The 19,399-nt window shown below is 43.2% G+C and overlaps 1 protein-coding gene across 7 annotated transcripts in view; it reads right to left on the reverse strand.

Annotated features, from left to right (window-relative positions):
* LOC125459813 (granule associated Rac and RHOG effector protein 1-like) overlaps positions 1–19,399 on the reverse strand; it is a 208,385-nt gene that overhangs the window by 58,446 nt on the left and 130,540 nt on the right. For all 7 annotated transcript variants that reach the window (XM_048546703.2, XM_048546701.2, XM_048546702.2 and 4 more), the window contains one exon: positions 15,976–16,182. In XM_048546703.2, the coding sequence (XP_048402660.2) occupies positions 15,976–16,182 (207 nt within the window). The remainder of the gene's footprint in view (positions 1–15,975; positions 16,183–19,399) is intronic.

A 19,399-nucleotide genomic window follows, 5' to 3' on the forward strand; every position in this document is an offset into this window, starting at 1 on the left:
CTAACAAGCCTGGATTATTTTCTGGTTTATACTGAGTGCCCCTACGGGACGACTGTTTGGGGACCTACAGATGACTCCCATCAGAGGCCTCTTTTCCCTTGTTATTACTGATTTTTATCCAGACTGACAGTGCATCTTGCTCTCCAGTGCCTATATCATTTCTCATTACAGCACTGATCTCTTCCTTTATTAACAAAGTTACTCCAGCTCCTTTTCTTTCCTGCCTATCCTTCTGAAACACTGAGTACCCTTGGATATTCAATTCGTAAACCTGGTCTTCCTGCAACCACATCTCAGTTATCGCCATCAAATCATACCTATTTGTTTCTAGTGGCAGTGTTAACTCTTTAATCTTATTCCAAATGTTTCAAGCAATTGGATGCAGAGCCTTTAAGTGTTTTCTATTCTCAGATGCCCCTACATTTTGGATTCCTTGCGTGTCCCTCTCCTTTATTGTCTGATAACAATTAGGCCCAATGTTAACCTGCACCCCTACCTTCTCCTTTATCTTTGTTTGTCTGATTGAGGGCAAATGAACACCCTCGCCCCCAACCCTACTCTTTAGTTTAAGGCCCTATCCATGGCCATAGTTATGAGATTTGCTAGGACTCTGGTCCCAGCATGATTCCAATTCCAACAAAACAGCCTCTCCTTCCTCAGTATTGGTGCCCATGTCCCATGACTTCAAATCCATTTCTCCCACGCTAATGTTTGAGCTATGCATTTACCCCTTTAATCTTATTCACCTTGAGCTAAATAGCTCGTGGCAGTAGTAATCCAAAGAATACCACCTTTCTGCTTCTCATTTTAACTTGCCCCTAGCTGCTCATGCTCCTTCAGTAGTGCCTCTTTCTTTGTTGTAGCTACATTATTGACATCTATGTGGACCGCAACAACTGGATCTTTCCCCTGTCACTTGAAGTTTCTCTGTAACCTGTGTGAGCTATCCTGAACCCAGGCACCAGGCAAGCAGGGGCTTCTCGATCCTGGCCACAGAGAACAGTGTCTAACTATACTACTCCTGATTACAATTAAATTATCTTTTCTTGCCCTAACTTGAACAGCTCTCTATACCATGCTCTTATGGTAAAGTTGCTCAACCTCCCTAGAAGTCATTGCTTTTGTCCCCACAGGGAGCAAGAATCTCAAAGCTGTCGGACAAGGGCTGAGGTGCCTGCAACACTATCCTCTAGATTCTTCTAAGTGCTTCACTCAAACACATCCTCCTGTCCCTGAGGTCCACTGGCCCATTCAGGGTAGTTAATCTAAGGGTTGTGACTATCTCCTGAAACATAGCATCCACAGGTGCCTCGGAGGATGAAAAACAGGAGAGGATGAAGAGTCTAGGCCCAAAATGTCAGCTTTTGTGCTCCCAAGATGCTGCTTGGCCTGCTGTGTTCATCCAGCTTCACGCTTTGTTATCCACAGGTGCCTTTCTGTTTAAAATTGCAAAAGGATCCTTTACTCATAAAAATCTATCTTTATGTACATTTGCAGATAGTACAGCTTTTCTGTACAATTTTTACATATAAAGAAAACAAATATTGTAATGGCGCATTCCCTGCAGCTGCAAAACCAAAGGCATTTCCAATCATACAGGACATTACTTATAGCATCTAAAGGTTGCAGGATCTCCAAGCAGAAAGTGAGACACTGTTCTTCCAGCTAGCGCTGAGCTTCACTGGAGCCCTGCAGCTAGTCTGAGACAGAAATGCTTGCCAGGGAACATGGTGGTGTGTTGAAATGTCAGGCAACAAGAAGCTCAGGGGCACTCTTTTAGACAGAATGTGGGTATTCTGTAAAGCGGTTGCCTAATCTGTGCCTTGTCTGCCCAAAGTAGAGGAGACCATAATGTGGAAAGTAGACAAGATTGAGTGAAGTGCAGATAAATCATCACTTCACGAGAAGCTGCATCTGCAGCCTTGAATACTGAGCAGGGAGGAAGTGAATGGGGAGGTATTGCACCTTCTGCAGTTGCAAGAGGGGATATTAGGAGCAGAGGAAGAGTGGGCCATGGTGTCCCAGAGGGAACAATCCGTCCGGAAGAATGTCAAGGAAGGAGGGGAGAATATGTCTCTAATGGTGGGTAGAAACGGTAGTTAATAATCCTTTGAATAGAATGCTGTTAGGGTGGTAAGGACGAGGAGGATTTAATCACTACTGTGAGAGGGAACAGAAGCCGTGAAACCAGAAGTGTGGGAGACGGGCTGAGGGCCCTGTCAACCCTGGGAAATTCTCAGTTGAGAAAGAAGGTGGACATTTTGGAGTCCCCCTGGCCAGGGCTGGCATCATCACAGCAGATACAATGGAGGCGGAAAAACTGAGAGAATGGAAGAGTCTTTCCAGGCAGCAGGGTGTGAGGATGTATAGTCAAGATAACTGTAGGAGTTGGTGCGTTTGTAATGGATTTCAGTGGCCAGCCTGTCCCCATAAATGGAAATAGGCATGTCAATGAAAGAAAGGGAGGAGTCAGAGATGGAGCAGGTGAAGGTGAAAGCAGTTCGGAAATTGGAAGTGAAATTGATAAACGTTTTCAATTGCAATGAAAGATGAAATCAGCACCAATAATGACATCAATGTACCAGAGGAAGAATTGCGGGTGGGACCCCGAATATGATTGGAACCCTACAGAGAGACAGACATAACTGAGCCCCATGCAGTATCCATGGCCATACCTTTGACCTGAAGCAAGTGAGAGGAGTTAAAGGAAAAGTTAGTCAAAGTGAGGATGAGATGGAGCAGGATGGTCGATGGGGGACATTCAGGCCTTTTTCCAGGAAGGACTGGACTGCCCTGAGGCCATCCTGATGTTGGGTGAAGGGACAAGGCAAAATCGGATGTAATGGTGTTACAGTTAAATAAAGGTAATTACAGGGGCATGAGAGAGGAATTGACGAAAATCGACTGGAAGCAGAGCCTAGCGGGGAAGACAGTAGACCAACAACGGCAGGAGTTTCTGGGTGTAATTGAGGACACAGTACAGAGGTTCATCCCAAAGAAAAGAAAGATTATCCGGGGTGGGATTAGTCAGCCATGGCTGACAAAGGAAGTCAGGAAATATATCAAAGAAAAAGAGTCAGCCTAGAAAGTGGCCAAGAGCACTGGGAAATCAGAAGATTGGGAAGGCTACAAAAACAGACAGACGATAACAAAGAGAGCATTAAGGAAGGAGAAGATCAAATATGACGGTAGGCTAGCTAGTAATATTAGAAATGATAGTAAAAGCTTCTTTCAATACATAAGAAACAAACGAGAGGCAAAAGTAGATATTGGGCCGCTCCAAATTGATGCTGGAAGATGGGAGATAAGGAAATAGCTGAAGAACTTAATGAGCACTTTGCGTCAGTCTTCACAGTGGAAGACATGAGTAGTATGCCAACAATTAGGGAGAGCCAGGGGTAGAGTTGAGTACGGTAGGCATTACAAAAGAGAAAGTGATAGAAAAGCTAAAGGGTCTAAAAATTGATAAATCTCCTGGCCCGAATGGGCTACATCCTAGAGTTCTGAGGGAGGTGGCTGAGGAAATAGCGGGGGCTTTGGTAGTGATCTTTCAAAAGTCACTGGAGTCAGGGAAAGTCCCAGACGATTGTAAAATTGCTGTTGTAACCCCCTTGTTTAAGAAAGGATCAAGGCAAAGGATGGAAAATTATAGGCCGATTAGCCTAACCTCAGTAGTTGGTAAAATTCTAGAAACCATTGTCAAGGATGAGACTTCTAAATTCCTGGAAGTGCAGGGTCAGATTAAAACAAGTCAGCATGGTTTTAGTAAGGGGAGGTCGTGCCTGACAAACCTGTTAGAATTCTTTGAAGAGGTAACAAGTATGTTAGACCAGGGAAACCCAGTAGATGTTATCTATCTAGACTTCCAAAAGGCCTTTGATACAGTGCCTCATGGGAGGCTGCTGAGCAAGGTGAGGGCCCATGGTGAGCTACTGGCTTGGATTGAGGATTGGCTGTCTGACAGAAGGCAGAGAGTTGGGATAAAAGGCTCTTTCTCGGAATGGCAACCGGTGACGAGTGGTGTCCCGCAGGGTTCAGTGTTGGGGCCACAGCTGTTCACCTTATATATTAATGATTTGGAGGAAGGGACTGGGGGCATTCTGGAGAAGCTTGCCGATGATACGAAGATAGGTGGACAGGCAGGTAGTACTGAGGAGGTGGGGAAGCTGCAGAAAGATTTAGACAGTTTAGGAGAGTGGTCCAGGAAATGGCTGAAATTCAATGTGAGTAAATGTGAGGTTTTGCACTTCGGAAAAAAAGAGTACAGGCATGGACTATTTTCTAAATGGTGAGAAAATTCGCAAATCAGAAGTACAAAGGGATCTGGGAGTGTTGGTCCAGGATTCTCTAAAGGTTAACTTGCAGGTAGAGTCCGTAATTAAGAAAGCGAATGTAATGTTGTTGTTTATCTCAAGAGGGTTGGAATATAAAAGCAGTGACGGGCTTCTGAGGCTTTATAAGGCTCTAGTTAGGCCCCATTTAGAATACTGTGTCCAATTTTGGGCCCCACACCTCAGGAAGGACATACTAGCCCTGGAGCGTGTCCAGCGGAGATTCACACAGATGATCCCTGGAATGGAAGGTTTAGCATATGATGAATGGCTAAGGATCCTGGGATTGTACTCATTAGAGTTTAGAAGGTTGAGGGGAGATCTAATAGAAACTTACAAGATAATGTATGGTTTAGAAGGGGTGGATGCTAGGAAGTTGTTTCCGTTAGGCAGGGAGACTAGGACCCGTGGGCACAGCCTTAAAATTAGAGGGGGTAAATTTAAAACTGAAATGAGACGACATTTCTTCAGCCAGAGAGTGGTGGGCTTGTAGAATTCATTGCCGCAGAGTGCAGTGGAGGCTGGGACGTTGGATGCCTTCAAGGCAGAGATCGACAAATTCTTGATCTCAAAAGGAATCAAGGGCTACGGGGAGAGTGCAAGGTGTTGAAATGCCCATCAGCCATGATTTAAATGGCGGAGTGGACTTGATGGGTCGAACGGCCTTACTTCCACTCCTATGTCTTATGGTCTTATGATTGAAGAGGTGGTGGCTGGAGCCTGCCAACAGGAAATTTTGAAACAGATTGACTACTGCCAAGAATGCAGTTAGGAGTCAAACACACGGCTGTGGGTCTGGAGTTCTATGTAGGCCAGACCAGGTAAAGTTGGTCGACTTCCTTCTCTGAAGGACATGCGTGAACTAGATGGAATTTCATGATAACTGACTGTGGTCACCATAGTCTGGCTAATTTCTATTCAGAAAGTTTGTTCCTATTTTGAAAAAGAACTGGTTAATACTAACACTTTGCTTTTGGATACCTATTTGATGGAGGTTCAACTTTGTTTGATTAAATTGCATCAACAGAAGGACTATATTGCTGCCTTCACATACCGGCCAAATAAGCCAAACAGCTAAGGCTTTTATCACTACCAGACAGAAGGCTGGGAAGTGACCTGTTAGAGGTCTTTAGATTTTTATGGAGTTTATAACGGAATGTTTCCCTTCAGGCAAAGTGCAAAACATGAGGCTGCAAATATGAAATGGTCATTAGAAGCTAGAAGAACAACACCTCATTTTCCACTTGGGAATTTTACCGCTTTTTGGACTTAATGTTGAGTTCAACATTTTAGAGCTCGATCACTTTCTCTAATGAACTTACCCCAACTCCCTTGCTCAACCGTTTGCCCCCTCCCTCTCTCTAGGCTCCTTCTCAACCTATTGTTTACTCCACCCCCATCTTCAGCATACATACCAACCTTCTCCCAGCTACAATCAGTTCTGATGAAACGTCACTGGGCCCAAAACATGAGCTCTGCTTTCTCTCCACAGATGCTGCCAGACCTGCTACATTTTTCCAGTACTTTTCTTTTGTGTTTAACTTTTTTAATGCTTAAGTTATTTCACTTTCCATAATACCAACAGCATTCAGAAAAGAGAATGTAAATGGATTAAGCAACCAAATATGTATAAACTCAAACAAGCTTTTTCATATGGAGAGAATGGCTGAATGATGTTAGCCATTTTTGTTTCAAATATTCTCAGCAGTGTGGGTTTGAAGGGAAGGCATATAATTAAAATAAAACAAACAAACTTTCACAATGAGTGCAGAATGATTAGGATATCCGGGCAGGAGACATTCCTCTTCCTCACCCATCCATTCCCAAGCAAAGCATTGAGTAATAAAAGCCATTACATTATCTCTCCTTGATTTAAAAATAAATCATCAGAATTGAAGTTTGTGATATTTTAAATACATTCATAAAGTATCATTTTATAGTATTATTTTCTTCTCAGAAAAAAGTCATTGCAATCTGGGATAAGTGAAACAATGCAAAAGCAGAAACTGTGCACAAAAACGTTAGCCAAAGGAAATCTGCTCAAGGCTAGAGGCTTGTGTGAGGAGATAAGCAAATCAGTTCAGACATCTGCAGCACAAAAAAAAATCAACTCGGAACACCTTGAGAACAACAATTACTATTCGACCAAACGTTACAGCATTGGATGGCAATGCATCTTAAAATACACACACCCATATGTGCATTTAACAAATGCTTAGCTGAAGCACCAAGACAAAGAAAATGTCATGTTTTGATTATTGGTTTGAAGTTGAGTTATTGTCCTGTCAAAAAGTCATGAAAATACCATTTGGTCTCAGCATCCATTGCATCATTTTTTTGAGAGAATGGAGATAGAGGAGGAGGAAGAAAAAAAGGGGAGGCAATGGCCTAGTGATATTATCCAGAGATTCAGGTAACGCTCTGGGGACCTGGGTTTGAATCTTACAAAGGCAGATTGTAAAATTTTAAATTAAGCAAAAATCTCAAACTAAAGGTCTAATAACGACCACAAGCCTTTTTGGAATTGTTTGAAAACCCGTCTGGTTCACTAATGTTGTTTAAGGATGGAACCTGCAATCCCCAACTAGTCTGGTCTACATGTGACTTCAGATCCACAGCACTATGGTTGACTCAAATGCCTTCTGGGCAAATGGGGATGTATAAAAATGCCAGTCTAACCAGCAACAGCCTCATGCCATGTGCTAAAATGTCCAGTTCCCATTAAACATGAATTTATAATGCAACCAAACAGGTGGAGTCTCAATTTGGAAGCCTTTCTAACACATGCCAACAGCTAGCAGTAAGTGCAGAAGAAATTTCTCATCAGCCACATGTTGGTAAGAAATTGAGGCCTCCACTATCCACAGCTGCAGCCTAAATACGTATGTACAAACTTATATTACCACAACAACTCAGACTCAATGGGAGTGGTTGGACAGTCGATCGCTGTGGATCAGATTGGCATGAACACCGCAGGATTAGAGTCCAGTTCAGCTGGTGTAGATTCAGGACATTCCTCTTTGGCCATGGACATGGTTCAGACCCACCTTCAGGCAGAGAACTCAAGTAGAATCACAGATGGACAAATGAGGAAAATTTTAAAATTCATGAGACTTCCACTAGTAAGGCACACATGTATTCAATTATTTATAATGCTGGCGATATTTATACTATTGTGCTCTTTGGAGAAAATCAACAGGTTAAAATGTTGGTAAAGCTTGAGAGGGTATGTTCAGTATCTGACTATCTGGAGGTGGGGAAATCTGGGCCAGGGATTGGGTTTTAAAAAAATAAATGACTGATATCAGCATTAAGAACATGAGTGAAGCAACATCATGGGACAGTGCAGCAGCATTATGAATGCAAGCAAAGCACTCGAATGAACTGCAACAGATATAGAACTCAACAGGAACGAAGTTATGTTAAATTTGCATTGGATGCCAATCAGAAGCAGTGTGCGCTATTGTGGTTTCCATGAAAGGGCATATGACTGGAGAAAGCACAAAGTATTTCTGCTTCCATGTACAGCAGTACTAGAGAAACAGGATGATATTGACTTCAATAGCCCATCAGATTCAACATAAAGTTCAGCTATTGGAGACCATAACCACTGCTCTTAATATTGCAAATGCTGTTGCCAATGACAGCACCTCGGATTAGAAGCTTTTTTTATGACCTTAGTGAAACTAACACTCTTTCAATGGAGGGGCAAGCACAAAATCTCATAGCAACACTCCAAGCACTGGCACCCAACAGACTACATCATTGTTCAAGTAAGGGACTGCAGAGTTGACCACATCACCCGCACCACACTCGAAGCCATCAGCTGCTGGACCAACCAATCCACTTTATCCTTTCCACTGATCTCAGTCCAAACCGGCAGACAGAAAAAGCTCTGCTACAGGAGACGCAATGTTGCAAAACTCAAAGCCTTTGAGAAGACAGACTGACTCAGGCAGTGCCTCACAGACAACCTGGTGTCCACCAGGTGCCAGAACTGCACAGTGCCCGGTACACAGGGGACGTTTGTGCACACACTCAAGAGGCTAGGCTACAACCATTGTCATCTCATTCACTATGGCAAATGAGAGTGCTCTACACTGACCTCTACAATGGTATGTTATCACTAGCTCAGAGGAAACAAAATCTCTCTAATCAAATTTGATTTGATTTATTTATTGACACGTATTTTGTTACAAAACACAGGGAAAACTGTAGTCTCATTACTCTCCGGCCTCATTTTTAAACACAGAAAAATAAACCAAAACATACAATATAAAAGGCAGAAAAATGAAATAAAGAAAACGTGTTCAACTTTATAATCCTTCGTGTTAACTGCTCCATCATGGGCCAGGAACCAGACACTTTGCCACAGCATTGGTACAATAGTTGCCACTCTTCTCCACCATCTTGCGTCCACTAAACCCCGCAACACTGAGTCTTTGCTGGATTTCACCAATACTGCACCAGCCCAAACCCAATTCCACTGCCACCATGCGTCCACTTCAGGCCTGCCTCGCTGATGCAGCTGGGTCTTATACCAGGCCCAAACTCACCTCCACCGGCCACAGACGCCATCAATAACCCAAACTCGCTTCCAACTCAGCAGCAAGGAATCTGTGCTAGGGCCACCTCAATGATGCAGAAGCCATTGAGAAACTAAGCCTGCCGCTGACACCAGCGCCTCAAGTCCCTGCTGCTGGGCCCACTTGTGTCCGTACTGCTGGGCCCACTCACTACATCGCCAAAGCTATTGCGCAACCAAGCTCTTCAACAAGAGGCAAGTTTAACAAAAAAAAGTGAAATGAAAAGTGGGCGGAGTGGATGGGCTCTGAGCTCAGGGGCCTTACTCCACCGCCATCTTACTGGAAGTGCCACCCTGATGCTACATCCTCATCAACAAATGGGAATTGCTTGCCTTACAACGCACAAACTGGAGAAGAAGCATTTGTGAAGGCGACAACCACTTTAAACATCACCAAGTGGAACATCATTGTCCTTGAGGGCCCAAAGATGATTTTCTTCATTCATTCTATTACCACCCCAATTTACACTGTCATCACTTTTGCTAACTATTTACTCCTGCTTCCATCCTACTCCATGTGTATCACTTTTGTTCTTTTCTCCCTCCCCCTTTTCGTTGCTTTGCACTTGCTTAAAACTGTTATATCTCGAATTTTCGAGTTCTGTTGAAATCTCATTGAACTGAAACATAAACAATGCGTCCCGCTCCACAGATGCTGCTGACCTAATGAATGGTTTCAGCATTCTCTGTTTTAATCTCAACTCAGACTTGAGTTGGTGATAATGGGAACTGCAGATGCTGGAGAATCCAAGACAATAAAATGTGAGGCTGGATGAACACAGCAGGCACAGCAGCATCTCAGGAGCACAAAAGCTGACGCTTCAGGCCTAGACCCTTCATCAGAGAGGGAGATGGGGTGAGGGAACTGGAATAAATAGGGAGAGAGGGGGAGGCGGACCGAAGATGGAGAGAAAAGAAGATAGGTGGAGAGGAGAGTATAGGTGGGGAGATAGGGAGGAGTAGAGACAGGTTGGACTGGTTTTGGGATGCAGTGGGTGGAGGGGAAGAGCTGGGTTGGTTGGGTGGTGCAGTGGGGGGAGGGGACGAACTGGGCTGGTTTTGGAATGCGGTGGGGGACGGGGAGATTTTGAAGCTGGTGAAGTCCACATTGATTCCATTGGGCTGCAGGGTTCCCAAGCGGAATATGAGTTGCTGTTCCTGCAACCTTCGGGTGGCATCATTGTGGCACTGCAGGAGGCCGATGATGAACATGTCATCTAAAGAATGGGAGGGGGAGTGGAAATGGTTCGCGACTGGGAGGTGCAGTTGTTTATTGCGAACCGAGCGGAGGTGTTCTGCAAAGCGGTCCCCAAGCCTCCGCTTGGTTTCCCCAATGTAGAGGTAGCCACAAAGCGGAGGCTTGGGGACCGCTTTGCAGAACACCTCCACTCAGTTCGCAATAAACAACTGCACCTCCCAGTCGCAAACCATTTCCACTCCCCCTCCCATTCTTTAGATGACATGTCCATCATGGGCCTCCTGCGGTGCCACAATGATGCCACCCGAAGGTTGCAGGAACAGCAACTCATATTCCGCTTGGGAACCCTGCAGCCCAATGGAATCAATGTGGACTTCACCAGCTTCAAAATCTCCCCTTCCCCCACCGCATCCCAAAACCAGCCCAGTTCGTCCCCTCCCCCACTGCACCACACAACCAGCCCAGCTCTTCCCCTCCACCCACTGCATCCCAAAACCAGTCCAACCTGTCTCTGCCTCCCTAACCTGTTCTTCCTCTCACCCATCCCTTCTTCCCACCCCAAGCCGCACCTCCATCTCCTACCTACTAACCTCATCCCACCTCCTTGACCTGTCCGTCTTCCCTGGGCTGACCTATCCCCTCCCTACCTCCCCACCTATACTCTCCTCTCCACCTATCTTCTTTTCTCTCCATCTTCGGTCCGCCTCCCCCTCTCTCCCTATTTATTCCAGAACCCTCACCCCATCTCCCTCTCTGATGAAGGGTCTAGGCCCAAAACATCAGCTTTTGTGCTCCTCAGATGCTGCTGGGCCTGCTGTGTTCATCCAGCCTCACATTTTATTATCAGTCTTGAGTTGGTTCTGATTCAGCTCAGTGAACAGGGGACAAATGGCCTCAGTGTTGCTCAAACAGTGATGGAGCAATTAAAACTGCTAAAATTCAGATCAACAGCCAATGCTTGGGTGGTTGGGAAAGGTCAATCAGTTCTGACATGTCCCGACTTAAGACTGCTAACTTTCAGTCAAACTCTAGACTCTCACTCAATACAAGGTTGAGCTCTTGAGGATAGCTATTTTGCAAACGATTAGTTCAACTACTGTTGTCACCTTCTGTTACAATTGTGGAGCAGGGCAAGGAATGAGCAAAATGAGGATTTGAATGCCTCTGCTGTTTTTAATATTAAACAAAGTCAGAATATTCTCAAACTTAAATGAAGAAAAATTTGAATTGTAGTTTCTAAGTCCTTAAAAAAAATCCAAATACCAAGCAAATAATATTCTATCAAGAAATTTTACAACACAAGAGAGCAGAGAGAAAGGATCAGCAAAGGATGGTGGGAACATGACAGAATGACACACATATCCCACCACATACTGCTAAGAGATAACTAGCCGAAGTCAATGGAGGAAACCCATTGAAGGACTTGTGATATTTACCTTTATCATTCATGAAATGTGGGTATAGGAGATGGTAAGGCAAACATTTATTGCACACTATTAGTTGACCATAACGTGGAAATGAGCTGTTACAGCTGGTAAGGGTACACCTATAGTACTTATTAAATATGGATTTGCAGCATTTTAAGTCAATAAGACGTAGGAGCAGAACACCATTACTTAAGACCATAAGATACAGGAGCAAAATTAGACCAGTCAGTCCACTGAGTCCGGTCCATCATTCGATTATGGCTGATATATTTCTCAACACCATTTTGCTACCTTCTCCCCATAACCCTCGATCGGCTTACTCATCAAGAACCTATCTAACTTTGTCTTAAATATTGTCAATGACTCTGCCTCCACAGTCCTCGACAGCAATGAATTCCCCCAGAATCACCAGCCCCTGGCTGAAGAAATTCCTCCTCATCTCAGTTCTAAAGGGTTGTCACTTTACCCCAAGGCTGTGTTCCTGTGTCCTAGTCTCTCCAAGGAGTGAAAACATCTTCTCGACAGGCACTCCATCCAGGTCTCTCAGCATCCTGTAAGTTTCAATCCAATTCGCCCTTCATCCTTTATAATTCCATCAAGTACAGACCCAGAGTCATCAACCGTTCCTCATGACAAGCCCTTCATCCCCGGGATCATTCTTCTAAGTCTCCTCTGGACACCCTCTAATGCCAGCACATCTATCCTTTGAAGAGGGGCCCTAAACTGCTCACAATATTCCAAACATGGTCAGACCAGAGACTTATACCGCCTCAGCAGTACATCTCTTGTTTTCTAATCCTCTTGAAATGAGTCTCAAGATTGCATTTGCTTTCCTGACTGCCAACTGAACCCACATGTTAACCTTAACAGAATCCTGAACTAAGAATCCCAAATCCTTTTGCACTTCAGATTTCAGAAGCCTCTCCCCATTCTGAAAGGGTTTACGCCTCCGTTCTTCTTACCAAAGTGCATAACTTCACACTTTTCCCATTTATATTCCTTCGGCCATTTCTTTGCCCACTTGCCCAATATGTTTAAATGCTTTTGCAGCCCCCCCCAATTCCTCAACACCATCTGAGCCTCTGTCATCTGCAAACTTAGCGGCAACGCCCTCAGCTGCTTCGCCCAGAAGGCTCATGTATAACGTAAATAATTGTGGCCCCAACACTAACCCCTGCAGAACTCCATTTGTCATTAGCTGCCATCCTGAGAAAGGCCCCTTTGTCCCTACTCTCTGCCTTCTGCCAGTCAGTCAATCCTCTATCCATGCCAGTTCCTTGCCCCTAATGCCATGGGCTCTTATTTAACAGCCTCTTCTGCAGCATCTTGTCAAAGGCCTTCTGGAAATCCAAACAGATCACGTCCACTGGCTCTCCTTTTTCAAACTTTCCCCCAATCCTCAAAGAATTCTAACAGATTTGTTAGGCATGACCTCCCTTTGATGAAGCTGTGCTGACTCAGCCTTATTTTACCATGTACTTCCAAGTACTCCACAATCTTATTCTTAATAATACTCTTAAAATCTTACCAACAACCAAGGTCAGGCTAACCACCCTAAAGATCCTTCCCTTCTGCTTCCCTCCCTTCTTAAACAGTGGTGTTATATTAGCCATTTTCCAGTCATTTGCGACTCCAGTGATTCCTGAAAGACCATCAACATCTCTACAATATCCTCAACTGTCTCCTTCAGAGCTCTGGGATGGAGTCCATCCTGTCCGGGTGATTTATCTGCCTTCAGACCATTCAGCTTCCCCAGCACCCTCTACTTAGTAATTGTCACTACATTCTGACCCTTGACTCTGCTGAAGTCCTGATATGCTGCTGGGGTCTTACCCTGTTAAAACTGATGCGAAGTATCTATTTAGTTCCTCCACCATTTCTTTGTTCGCAGTAGTGCTTCTTCAATCTCATTTTTCTCCAGCAGGCCAAGGTTCACTTTGCCTCTCTCTTACTCTCTATATATCAAAAAATATCTGTCGATTTTCTTTTATATTACTGGCTAATTTACTCCCATATTTCATCTTCTCCCTCATTGCTTTTTTTTGGTTATCCTCTGCTGATTTTTAAAGGCTTCCAAATCCTTTGAGTTCCAATGAGTCTTCATACGTGGTATGTTCTTTTGTTGCTTTTATGCTCCCCTTCCTCTTCCCATCTGCCCGCCCTATTGATATTCTTGGATATTTAGTTCCCAGCCCTGATCCCCTTGCAGACATGTCTCTGTGATACCCACAATGTCATACCCGCCAATTTCAATCTGTGCAACAAGCTCATTTCCCTTGTTTCGTAGGCTGTGAGCATTTAAGTACATCACCCTCAATCCTGCATTGACTGCCTCCCTTCTTATTGTCATTCCCTTACTTGCTGTGCCTGAAATTAGATTCGTAAACTTTAACCTCAGCTTTGTCCTCTCCCCTTCTTTAACTCTTTCCATAATTTTTCATGCAACTAAACTCGTCATCCCATTTTTGGTTTAAAGCGCTATCCACAGCCCTAGTTATGTGATTCACAAGGACTCTGATCCCAGAACTGGTACCAACATCCCATGAATTCAAACCCATTTCTCCCACACCAATCTCTGAGCCAGGTGTTTTCCTCTTCAGTCTTGTCGACCCTATGCCAATTTGCTCATGGCTCAGAGATTGTTACCTTCTTAATTTAACCTTAGCTACTCATATTCCCTCTGCAGAACCTTTTTCCTCGTTGTACCTATATCATTAGTACATATGTAGACCACAACAAATGGATCTTTCCCCTCCCACTCCAAGCACCTCTGAATCCTAGATGAAATATCCTGAACCCAGGCACCAGGCAGGCAACACGTCCTTTGGGACACTTGGTCCTGGCCGCAAGAACAGTGTCTGTTCCTCTGACTATACTATCCTTGATTACAGATACATGTCTCTTTTCGCACCCCCCCTCGTGAATGGCTCCCTGTACCACAATGCTGTGGTCAGTTTATTCATCCTCACTACTGCACTCACTCTCACCCACACAGTGAACAAGAATTTCAAACCTGTTAGGCAAGCTCAAGGGTTGAGGCTCCCTCAGCACTACTTTCTGGAAGCCTCTACCTATCTCGCTTGAAGTCACACCCTCTGTCCTTGACCAGTGACCTAATTTGAGGTAGCTAATTTAAAGGGTGTGAATGCCTCCTGAAACAGTGTCCAGATAACTCTCTCCCTTCCTGACGTGTCACAGTGCTCAAAGCGCAGACTCTGAGCCAGACTTCCTCAATTAACCAATACTTGCTACAGATGTGGTTATCCTAAGCCACAATGGGACCCACCAGCTCCCACATCACACAGTTACAACATATCACCTAGCCTAGCACCTCTATTTTAACTACTTAACTCTTAAATTGAATTTTAAAAATTTTGCACTGAACCTTTAGTTTATAACCTGCAAATATTTCTCCTATTTACCTTCACTCTGAAAATAATCCATAATAGTCAAATTATTAACCAATGAAACATACAGTTTCTGTGTGATGTCACTGGTAATGGGCTCTGATTCAGGGCTTCATTTATTCTGTTAAAAATCTTACAAATTATGAACCAAAAAAGGCTAAAAGCACCTTTACCCCCTGCAGTGAAATCCAACATTACCAAATTCTCTGAACTAAATACTCACTTGGCCTGTGTCTCACTCTGGATGGGATCTCTCCATCCTGATCACGCGAAGCTTCCTGATAAAGTTGTCTATTCAGCTCATTAAGTCTGCTCTGCCATTTAATGAGATCACAACTGATTTGATCAACCTTAGTTCTACTTTCATGCCTTTATCCCATACCACTTGATTCCTTCAAAGTTTAAGAACCTGTCTATTCAGCATTGAATCTATTTAATGGTACAGCCTTGACAGCCCTGTGAGATAAACAATTCTTCACATTCAGTACCCTCAGAGAAAAAAAAATTCCTCTTCATTTCTGTCTTAAATGTGCAATCTTTTATTCTAAGATTATTCCTTGGGTCGTAGACCCTTCCACAAGGGGAAATAACCTGTCCTCTACTTTCTATCCTGTCAAGTCCCCTAAACAATCTTGTACATTTTAGTAAGGACTTCAGCCAACAATGTTGAGGCAAAGGAATTAAATTCAGTATAAAACAAGGATGGATGTTGGATCAGCATAACTGACCAGCACAGCTTTCTAACTATGTTGAATAAAAGCCAAATTCTGTGGATGCTGGAAGTCTGAAACAAACATAAAAATTGCTGGAGAATGTCAGCAGGCATGGCAACATCTGTGAAGAGAAAATGAAACTGAAGTTGGAAAATGGTGAAAAAAAATAAAGCAGTCTCCACGAAGATGTTCGATAAGATTTGCCAACTTAACCCTAGCTCCTTAACTGTACCAATTTGCCCTGCTTCCAGGATTCTAAACGCACAAAGCAAGGTGATCATTCCAGATAATGCCAGTTAAAAAAAAATCATCACCTCTGACGCTCCTCCCCAGGACTTCACAGCTTCTTCCAATTCCGTCACACGACCAGCCTTCATGGTCTCACTCCCCACTGCGTTCTTCCTCTCCTGGGCTTGAGCCTCTGCCAAGCAAGAGTGGATTATGGGCTGAACGCGATGCAATGCCTGGGACAGGAACTGGAAGTGGACCTGCAGGACGGTCAAGAAACATCGGCCCAGCACCTGAGGAGCGGAAAACAAAGGACATTAAGAGATTTGCTAGATGGTGGACAACACTCAAAATTAATTCAAGCAGCAGACAAACCTATCACAAGTGCTGGCAAACCTGCTATATCAGTTCCCAGGTTCATTCAGCATTCCAAAAATGCATACAGCCCTCAGAAGGAATTATACAAACAGGAGAGAGATTAAACTGTTGCCAAATAGATGATGAACACTTTACACAATCCACCGAGAATCAAATTAAGGCAAGATTCTGTACACGGTGCTACAAGTTTTCATTTATCTATCACATATAGGACTGGTAAATTCTATGTAGGTGACACTCATCACCCTTTAAAATATAATTTAAAAACTGTTCTTTTAGAGCAGGGTGGTTAAGGGATATTTAATAGAAATCTTCAAATATATCAAAGGCATTAATGAAGTAAATGGGGTTTAAATGCTTCCCATTAGCAGGAGGTTCAAGAAGTCAACCTTGATTTGAGCTGATAGGTAAAAAGATGAGAAAGTTATTAACATCTGAAGTGCATTTCCTAAAAGTGCAGATTCAATTACAATATTCAAAGGGGAATTGGATGAATATCTGAAGGGAACATAAAGTGCGTGGTCATGGGGAAAGATCAAGGGAGTTGGATTCATTGCATACCTCTTGCAAAAGAACTGACTGAAGTACAATAATCATAAGACCATAACTTCATCAGATACAGATGCAAGAGTCGGCCATTCAACCCATTGTGTCTGCTCTGTCATTCAGTAAGATTAGGGCTGATCCAATTATCCTCAACTCCATTTTTCTGCCTATTCCCTATAACCTAGATTCCCTTCCTGATTAAGAATCTATGTCTCAGCTTTACATATAGTTAACAATACAATCTCAACCGCCCTCAGTGGTAAAGAATTCCAGAGATTGATTATCCTCAGAGAAAAAGACTCCCCTCATCTGTCTTAAATGTACAACCCCATTACTGTGGGATCGTGCCCAGTGGTCCCACAAGCAGAAGCAACTTCTCCACAACTGACCTGTTGACTCCCCTAAGAATCTTGTACATTTCAATAAGGTCTCCTTCTTCTAAATTCTAATAAGTACAAGCCCAACCTACTTGACCTCACCTCATAAGAAAATCCTTCCCTATCCAGGGTCAACACAGTGCAGAGAAGGTTCACTGTCTCCGATGCCTTAGAAAAGATGATCAAAAGATGGAGTCTGACTAGTACCTTGCACAGCTTTAGCAAAACCTCCCTATTTTACATTCTATTCCCTTCAAAATAACGAATTGAACAGCCGCCTCCCATCCTGTAAAATAATATTGTATGAGTTTAAAAAAGATGACTCCGAACCAGTTCCATATTACTGCCATTACATACAGACATTCGATCCCATGATACTCCACAATCCAGACTCAAAGAGGAGGCAACTCAAGTGATAGGCAAAGACAGATACGTAGGTGAGACTTTTTTGTACAGGGCTTGGGAGGAAGTGATAGAGACAAACAAAACTGCAGTTTGCTCACAGACCTCAGATGAAGAAAAAGTGGAAAAAAATAACTTGCATTTATATAGCATCTTTCACAATCTCAGGATATTCCTCCAAGCATTTTTACAGATAATTAACTATTTTTCTAGTACAGGCACTTGCAAAGTAGAATGGACGCAACAAGCTCTCACAACTAGCAATTTGATAATGACGATGACATTTATGAAGGATAAATATTGGCTAGGGTGCCAGGTAGAACTACCCTCCCATCTGTGAAACATATCTTTGCACTTCACAATACAGCACTGCAATGGATGCCTAGATTATGGGTACCAGGAACTGAACTCTTAAATTTGAGTGAAAGGTGAAAACAGGGCTTACTGAGGCAGGTTGAATATAGGTCATTTGAAAAAAAATCATGCTGGTTAAAGCCATTTTGCATTTGAGTATCTTCACTGTGTCTTATTTCTCACTTTATGGCTCAATCCTGAAGTTGACACATTATGAGTGGGTGCATATGGCTTGTAGGCATTATAATATAGGTTTTAAGACATATTCATAAATTCATTGTTCTCATGGCAGTCTGTACCTGTAAAACTTTTACTTACATTTTCAGATTTCAATACAATTCAGGGGAATTTAGATGCTCTTTCTAGTCATCACAATCTTCAAGCTTTAACAGCTTTCTTTTGATTTGAATTATTGTTGCCACATGTACTGAAATACAGTGAAAAGTACTGTTTTGCATGCTAATACATGCAAATCAAACCTTATGTAAGTGTATCAGAGTAACAGAACAAATTACAGAATATAGAGTTACAGCTACAGAGAACACGCAGAGAAAGATCAACTTTAGTATACAAGAGATCCAATTCATAAGTCTGATAACAGTGGGGAAGAAGCTGTTCTTCAATCTGTTGGTACATTTTCAAACTTTTGTACCTTCTGCCTGATGAAAGAGTGTGCAACACAGTATATCCGGGTCTTTGATTATATTGGCTGCTTTCGCGTGGCAGTGGGATGGAGAGATGGAGCCAATGGTTGGAAGACTTTTTTGTGTGTTGAACTGAACTGGATTCACTCTGTGATTTTGCTTTTGCTGTACTAAAGACGATCAAAACACTAATAATTTTCTTGATAATAAGTTCAAAAAGAGAAGATTTTACCAAAATTATATTTCTCCTTTTCCAAAAGCAACAAGGTAAAAATGTGTGACAAATTTAATACCCCTCTCATGAAATATTAAATCAGACGCCTTGTCTACCAGCTTAAATCAGCATTACAAACTGGAGAGTGCTACCTGAATAGCAAAGACTTCTGACAGTGTCCTGGCCATTAAATCTCCATTAATGAGCAGGACAAATGAACATCTAATTAATCAAAATCACAGCAACTTGCATTTATGTAGTGCCATTAACAAAAATAGAATGGCCCTACAATGTTTCACAGGAGCAATTATCAAACAAAATCGAAGAAAAGTATATGGATTTCATATAAACAGGAGATCAAAAACTTGGTCAAAGAGGTAAGTTTTAAGGAGAAACAGATGAGATAGAGATAAAAAGGTGGGAGTGTGCAGCAGGAATGTCAGAGAGAGGGAGAGAGAGAGAGCGCGCGCGAGAGAGAGCAAGTGAGTGCGAATGAAAGCGAGCAAGGCAAGAGCAAGTGAGCAAGAGCGAAAGAGAGCGTGCAAGACAGCTAACGTGCACGAGCGCGAGAGAGGGAGGGAGCACGCGCAAGCAC

This window comes from Stegostoma tigrinum, chromosome 16 (assembly GCF_030684315.1).
Source record: "Stegostoma tigrinum isolate sSteTig4 chromosome 16, sSteTig4.hap1, whole genome shotgun sequence".
Taxonomy (NCBI): domain Eukaryota; kingdom Metazoa; phylum Chordata; class Chondrichthyes; order Orectolobiformes; family Stegostomatidae; genus Stegostoma; species Stegostoma tigrinum.